This window comes from Stegastes partitus, unplaced genomic scaffold (genome assembly GCF_000690725.1).
Source record: "Stegastes partitus isolate 25-593 unplaced genomic scaffold, Stegastes_partitus-1.0.2 Scaffold1874, whole genome shotgun sequence".
Classification (NCBI taxonomy): Eukaryota; Metazoa; Chordata; class Actinopteri; family Pomacentridae; genus Stegastes; species Stegastes partitus.
The window spans coordinates 111745-119791 of record NW_007579605.1 but is presented as its reverse complement, the minus strand read 5'-3'; the positions used below and the strand labels follow the sequence as shown (position 1 = coordinate 119791).

The 8047-nt window shown below is 39.4% G+C and overlaps 1 protein-coding gene across 1 annotated transcript in view; it reads right to left on the bottom strand.

Annotated features, from left to right (window-relative positions):
• Positions 1-261: 261 nt before the first annotated feature.
• LOC103372975 (DENN domain-containing protein 1A-like) overlaps positions 262-8047 on the bottom strand; it is a gene marked incomplete at its 3' end in the record, with an annotated part of 23147 nt that continues 15361 nt past the window's right edge. Inside the window, exons 3-15 of the mRNA XM_008302762.1 lie at positions 7923-7966; positions 7173-7222; positions 4941-5063; positions 4712-4781; positions 4325-4405; positions 3982-4035; positions 2466-2576; positions 2250-2350; positions 1505-1550; positions 1220-1321; positions 891-1016; positions 559-660; positions 262-349 (exon numbers count right to left, since the gene is read on the bottom strand). Coding sequence (XP_008300984.1) covers positions 262-349; positions 559-660; positions 891-1016; positions 1220-1321; positions 1505-1550; positions 2250-2350; positions 2466-2576; positions 3982-4035; positions 4325-4405; positions 4712-4781; positions 4941-5063; positions 7173-7222; positions 7923-7966 — 1098 coding nt within the window. The remainder of the gene's footprint in view (positions 350-558; positions 661-890; positions 1017-1219; positions 1322-1504; positions 1551-2249; positions 2351-2465; positions 2577-3981; positions 4036-4324; positions 4406-4711; positions 4782-4940; positions 5064-7172; positions 7223-7922; positions 7967-8047) is intronic.

Below are 8047 nucleotides of genomic sequence, written 5' to 3'. Positions count from 1 at the left end.
AATGTAGAAGAGTTCAAGGGCTATGAATACCTTTGCAAGGCACTGTACATAGACCCAGAGCTAACAGAGAAACCAGGAAATGGAACAAATAAAAAAAAAGGTGCAAGTGGCAAAGCGGGATGTTTGTGTTCTGTTAGATTTAATGTGAAACTAACATGGCAACATACTTTATATGTCTCCTCCCTTTATTTTAGTAATTCTACTTTACATAGGTGCACTCTGCATGGTAAGAGGTACATAAACACATTGCTGCTGGCTCACCTGCGTATTCACCCATGCTGATCTCCTCCTCAAAGATGTCACTGAAACCCTCTCCCGCGTTTAGCAGGTCCAACCGACCATCAATGAACTTGCAGGTACAAGCACAAAACGCATTAGGTTTTATTGGAAGGGTGAAATACTAATATGTGTGCACATGGGCTTGTACTATTGTTCCTGTGAAGACCAGTTAAACCATTAGGACTTTTTTGCTGGTTTAGATTACAGTTAGGTTAAGGACTGGGATTGAGCTTATAGCCATGGTGATTCAGGGCTACGTTTGTGTGGGTCTGTTTGTACCTGTTTGAAGAGCTGTAGCTGAATTGCATTTTGGAGAAACTGTCTCATGGCACTGGAACGATGGTTGATAAAGGTTTCTTCATTAAATGTTATAGGCTCTCCCTAAAACGCAGAAGAAAAAAAACAATCATCAGAGTATTGTACATCTCTCACACAACATATTCAGCACTTTATACTCAGCACCCTCTAGACCAGGCCATTGGTTTTGCAAAAATCATTTTTTTGTTTGAACTATTTGTACTTATCTGTAGATATACACTTTCCAGAGTCTGACTTATTACTCTTTGTTTGCTCCCTACAGCCTTTATCGCTGGTATACACTTTGCACTGACCGGCTCAATCTGCAGGGCGTTTCGGTAGCTGCCAAACAGAGCTGCCTGACTCTTGAGGAAAGCTTTGGCCACACCATCCCCCGTTGTTGTTGAAACCTTCTTCAAACGACTTTTTAAAGAAGAAACCTGCAGTGTATTAAGTTACAGTTGTTAGAACATGGATGGATGGGTGGACAGATGGATAAATACTTTATTCATCCCCTTGGAGAAATTGAAGGTATCAAGTAGCTTACACGTTACACACAATTAATAGAAGAAAGAAGGATATCTATATTGTAAGCAACTGTCCTGCTTCTTAAACACTGACTAGCTGTCCAGTAGTTCCTCACCACATCATTGGGCAGGCTTTGGAGATCATCATAGGGGGTTTCCAGTGTATTTGTGTCAATATTCAGGACCACTACATCATCCAGAGCCATCCCTCGAACTTTCTACAAGACACAGAAAACGGATAACAGACTGGTAATCAACTTCACATGAAGTCACTGCGCTAATACTAAACAATTTTAAACCTGTCAACACTAGATAAAACAGGGTCAAAAACCATCACGGTAAATCACTGTTTTTTAAATCATGAATGATCTGGTTCCTGTGTACCAGTTGCAGACACTCACCTCCATCAGGCTGGAATGTACTCCGATGAGGTAGGGCATTGGGGCACTGAAAAAAAAAAAAACAAGCATACCATTTTTTCACAGCACATGGAATGCAGCTTAGACCACAGTAGAACCTTACAGTGACAAACACATCTTATAAATGTAGTCCAGCTATCTCCTATCCCCAAACTCTGTTTGTCTCATGTGTCCTATTATTGTTTGGGTCAGTAGCTGGGATTTCATCACATTCACACCTACCTATGATGTGCAAGTGTAAGCATGAGCAATCAGATGCTTAACAGAGTTTACTTAACGAACGCTAGTGTCAATAGTAACAAGGATTTTCTACATGTTACACTAAGAGCCTTTGAAAAGTTGTAAAATCGTTTGAATTTACCAAGACAACAGGTAAACACAGAAAATTAAAAGTCAATTAAAACTAAAGTATGTGAGATTACAGGGGATCACTGACTGAAATATGATGGAATGCCCATGTGAGACTTGAAAATTTCAGCAACAAGTAAATCAACAAATAGGACCACTAACTTAACTTATTATGCAACTTCAGCACTTTTTGAAGTAACATACAAACAAAACATGGACTTCTTCAAATATGTAAAATCTGCTATGTGTTTGGTTGTTGTGCTCATAGATAGATTTGAATGTAGTCTTGGTCGTTGTTGTCAGTGTATATTACTGTGCAGAAAGTACACTCTGTTCAACACAACAGGTTTGGAGTCTGGATGACAGCCATTAAACTCACCAGCAGTAGTCTAATAGATGCTGAGGCAGGACAGGAATGTAAACATGTTGCCAGTGCATTGGATATAACATGGCTGCAGACCCATGGACACAAGCAGTCAACTGTGAATAAATGATAAACTGTGAGATCATTGAAAGTAAAGTACTGAAATCTTCAGGAAACCAAAATCAACAGAGTTAAAGACAAGAGAAGGAAGACGAAGTTGGCTCTACTTACAGTGCTTAGTTTGCTACAGCAGATGAGGATTCGACGTTCATAAAGCATACTAGCGTACAGATGAAGCATGTTATTCACATCTACTGCTACAAAGTACTCAGTTAGGTTTCTCTGCAAAGATCAAACAAAATGAGAGAAAAATGAACAGGAGAGTTAGTTATGGGAGTAAAGATTAGAAAAAAAACACAATTCTCATGTGAACAAAGACTTGTTTGAATTTAAAGAATGATGCATTTTAATTAAAAAGTCTTATATCGGGCTGCAAGGGTGTCCCCTGCTGGGATCGGCTCCAGCCCCCTCGTGACCCCAGTGAGGATTAAGCAGTGTATAGATAATGGATGGATGGAAGTCTTATATCTGTTCAAATGTGCAATAATATATTTTCCATACAAATCCAACAATGTGCAGTTTTATCAGCTGTTGTCAAGTTTCATACTGAAACTGTAAACACTTTAAGTTGATAACCAGAGTATTGTTCATAGTGTGAAACAAATGTTTGCACAAATTTAATCGCCATAAAAACACAGTGACTGTAAACTCTGACCTTAAAATGGAAGAATCGGCTTCTCCACAAAAGTATCCACCATCTTCTCCACCCAAATACTAATTCTGCCCTTTTTAGCTGGTTTCTTTCTTGAAAGAACTTTGACAATATTTCCTATCCATTATGTGCAGTTCGCACACGAAAACAATTCCTTGTGTGGACCCTAACCACAAGTTGCTAGTCTGTCTGTTTTTTTTTTTTCTATGTGGACTCATCTCACTCAAGACATCACTTAGAAACCTGTTCATAGCCTCTTATTTACCAGAGGGCTGTACTTCGAAGCAAGATTAGTGGGTTAGCGAAGTATGCTGAGCCTAAAGTCAGAGTTTTCAGTGTTATGAAGGTGGTTCTCTTTTAACCTGACTATATCACCATGGTTACTTATGCTGCACAGCTAACCTGCTCCAGAGGAAGTTCTATTCACAGTTTTGGATTGAAAATAGCTGTAAGAAGTGTCCCCCCCTTAAGCCAGATTTTTTTTCCTCATGATTCCCTGTGAGCAGTACAGATTCTCAGCTGAGGGAATATCTTAAAGCTCAAACTCGTTGCGCTGTGCTCTACTAATCCCATTGAATGAAGATGTGCAGTTATAGTACACACTGTAGGCATTGTGTTAGCATGGGAACCTACATGTATTTAGGGTCAAAGTAATTTGGCTATTTTGAGAAGAATTTCACAAAAACTTTCAGATCAAAGTAAACAGATTTCTACAAAGTAATGTCAATTAATCATAAATATAAAATGTAAAATAGGTGATGCACAATTATTCCCATCATCTCTAACTGGGGTTTTATATTTTGTTGAGCCAGCTTGCACAAACAAAGCCTGGCTATGTCAAGCTTGCTTCGTAGTACACTCTTCAGACATGTGGCAGATCCAAATCAGTTAACAGTAAACTTCTCCTTGGTCAAATGCAAAGGGGCATTTAGATTTAACTGGGATATCTTCCAGTGGAAGAGAAATAACACTCACATTCTCAGGTATGCTGGGGAGCTCCCTTGCGTCAGGCACAGTGAAGAAAGAATGCTAGAGAAAACACATCAAGAGGGTAAATGTAAGAGAAAGCAATGAAAGGAATGCAAAGAGACTGTGGAAAACGTATACGATCAACATGTGTCCTCAGTGGAAGACTGTATGGTGATGCAGGATAAAAGTTACTGTCGTGATCTCGTTTAGTTCATACTTCAAAGCTATAAAGCAAAGAAATTATTTCACTTTACATGTTTTTTTAATGTTATAAGGGTAATTAGTTTGGGTGGAGAACAGTTTTGTTGTAGTGTTTCCAGTTTTCAGTAGGATGTGAAGTCAGGCTTACCACACCAAGATGAAGCGGGACACCAGGCTCACGGACGGAAAGGGAATGTAGCGACACCAGGAGCTCCTGCCATTTGCTTTCCTGACATATTCAGAACATCCAAAATCCATGCAATAGTCATTAAAAAACATTCAACAAAAGTAAACACAAACATTCAGAATTATTTATCACAAAGCTAAGCATACAGCTGATTCTGAATATGCAGGAACACTACTACACACCCATCGACTACGGATAAAAGAGCTCACATGTCCATCAGGGCAAATCATGAAGCATATTAAATTCACAGAAAAACTAAAGTTCAAACAGTATTAATAGGCTGGCCAACAAATTCCTGACTGATGTCAAAGAGTCAGATTGCAACATAAGTCACCTGTCACAACTTACCTGGCCTTTGACAGTGTAATCTGCAAGGATATTCAGCAACTTGTAGAAGACTTCAAACCAAGGCAGGTAACTAAGAGGACACAAAAGGAGGGGCTGAGCATTACGCTGCTGAAGGTTGTTTTATTTGACATCTTCAAAATTGTAGGGCTGCAATGAATCGCCGCTCTAAACTTGCAACATCAGAATCTGAGTATGTATTAGGCTCATGGCTGCTTACAAACATACTCACCTGAGAATGCAGTAGCACCTGGTGTGTGCACCTGTAGAAAGACGACAGAAGCCAAATCTTTGTTTGCTTTCAATGTCAGTCAGCACAAATGTGAAGTTCTGGCTGACCTGGCTGACTGTCAGGCTGCAGGGTAAAAGATTTTCACAAGACAGGCAGAGAAAGAGAGAGGGAGAGAAAAGTTTACTTGTATAGCACGTGTCCACATCAGCACAATTCAAACTGCTTTACGTGTGGTCATTAAAAAGAAGATAAATACCAGACAGCAGATATTAACATTTGACTGAAAAAGTGAAACAAAATAAAAAAGATATCTAAGTTAAAACAGAGCTAAAACTACTGCCTCACAGTCGTACGTCTCAAACAACCAGTCTTTGTTTAACGAAATTTAGATTTATAATGAGTCATTCAAAACACGACTCATTATGGACTGCAATCGTTGGAGACTGAATCATTTGCGAAGCGACGGTGCAAACCACTGATCCACCGTGCAGCCCTCAGCAGATGACAGTGCACGCCAAGTCATCACAGACTGGAAACTTCACACTAAACTTCAGCAACTTTGATCCTGTGTCTCTCCACTCTTTGTCCAGACACCAGGACCTTGATTTCCAAAACAAATGTAAAATTTACTATCATTAAAAAAAAAAAAAAAAAAAAAAGGGACTTCTCTTTTGCTCGTTGTCCTTTTCCTTCCACACTTTTTCTTCCAGTCAACTTTGCATTATATGCTTTGGTGCAGCATTCTGTGAACAGCCAGCCCCATTCAGGAATGTACTTTTGAGTCTTACCTTCCTTGTGGAGGGTTTCAATGATTGTCTTCTGGACAACTGTCAAGTCAGCAGTCTTGCCTATGATTGTGGTCGTGTATACTGAACCAGACTGAGAAATTAAAGGTTCTTTGCAGGTGCTTTGAGTTGATTAGCTGATTAGAGCTCTTCTCAATACTGTGTGAGGGTGTCTAGGGGTCCTTGATGGACACCTCTGTGACCCTGTGTGAAATATTCTGATATTTTCAAACTAGATTTTGGGGTTTTAATAAGCTGTTAGCCATTATCATTAAAGTTTCAACAAATAAAGGCTTGGATTATTTCAGTTTATGTGGAATGAGTCTAGAATATATACAATTTTAACTCTGAGCAAAGTTTAATGAAAAATATTGAACTTTTCCCACCATATTCTAATTATATGAGACACACCTATGAGAGAAACTAGTATTTATTCAATCATACTAAGCATTCATGCCTCAAATCTCCTTCACATTAAACATCCAAACTCATATTAAGCCCTCTACATAGGAAAAATAACAGAAAAGCTATCAGGCCATTTATCAGTTTGTAACTTTTAAGTGGCTTACCACTGGATGTTAAAATCCTCTTTGTTTCCAAATTTGAGCAAAATCATGAGCCGTGCCAAATGCATAGTGTGAGTCTGTGTCGATGGTAGAGACCTTGTTCTTAGAGATAACGCAGACTCTGATAAGAGCATACAGTTCAGCTGCTTGTGCAGAGGTGCTAGGCGGGAGAGGGCCTGCTTCAACATTTTACCAGTCATTAACTACAGCATAAGCTGCTTGGCGAGTAACGTCAGAGGGTCTGCTGGCTGAATCATTGGTGCACAGAATCAAATCAGAACTTGGAATTGGTGTCTGCATGAGGTCAGGTAGCATCAGGAGAAGTAACACTAACAGAACAGCAGTTAACACATGCAATGTCAATGTCAATTTTTCCTTCACACAACCTGTACGTGTTTTGTGTTACACCAGTGGTTTTTTGCCACTTATTTTCAGCTCACTTTATTTGTGGCAGAAAACATTTTTTCCATCAGCTGTAGTAAAGTGTAATCATCTGAACGTTTACTTCGTTCCTCCATCATCCCCTGTTTGTGTGCTCCACAGAGCTGCAGGTGAGTGACAGAGATGCTCCGTTACCTCAAACACAAAGTGTTCTGTCTGTAGCAGCTACAGGCTCCAACAGATAGAACACTCTTTAGGATTTGGAGAACAAAAATGCCCCATAGACGCGTCTAATGGTGATAGAGATAGAATGTATGACCTCGCAGTCTTCTTACTTTTTAAAGTACCAACAGCAGAACCATTAACATCAGAGCTTTTCAATCCTTCGGTATTTAAAAATGTTGTCCCAGGTTTAATATCAGGGACTCATTTCTCAGTGAAAAGTGATGTTGTGGTTGTTAAGTCAGTGTAATGCCCTTAAAATCAATATATATGTTTACCTGTCCATGTTGAGGGGGAAGCAGAACTTGGGCAAAGTCTTAAGAGTTTCCTGTAGGACATTGAAAAAAACAACAAAGTACAGTCATTAATATCATGCTCTAACAATGTTACACTGTATTAAAACAAACAAACTTAGACAGTTTGACAGGAAGGATGTCATACGGAGGAATTGATCTATAAAGGAGAGAGAGAAAAGTCACTACTCCACCTCCTATTGTCTTTGTTTTCCGGCTTTAGAATTTTGAGCCTTAGAGATTTGAGGTTTTTTCCCAATCACATATCTTTTTACACGGACCAGCATGAGGAGCAAAACAGGTCAATCTGGATGCAGAATATGGTTAAGTGCATGAACCAGAGGATTTTCACCCAGGAGAGCAGGGAATGAAGCCACAACAGAATGTTGACTTTGGCTTTACTATCTTTGCGCATCTTAATTGTGTAAATATTCCTGTGCTCATCTGTTGGGAGAGGCCGAGGACAGAGAGAGGAGAGCTGCAAGAGGATGACTGTATTTTCAAATCAAGGTGGTTGTTTATGTCTATTTCGGATAAATGCATCTTTAAATTAAAATGGTATCATGTATACTATCAGGCCTCCACAGTGGTTAATCCCTGACATAGGTAAACCTCTGTACATATGCAAATGACTGGTACATGCACTAGTAAGAGTTAGGTCTGTGCAAAATATAAGAACAAAAAACAGAAAGATCAGCAGAGGGAAGAGTTACAAATGGATTATGTGTTTCTAACCTGATCTGTGTAGTCTTCAGGGAACTGCCTCCGCACCTCCGGCCCTGTTACAAGAAACAATCATGAAATAACAGTGCAGAAGTCAGCACAAAACAGTGAGCTGATAATGTTAGTCAGTTTAAAAA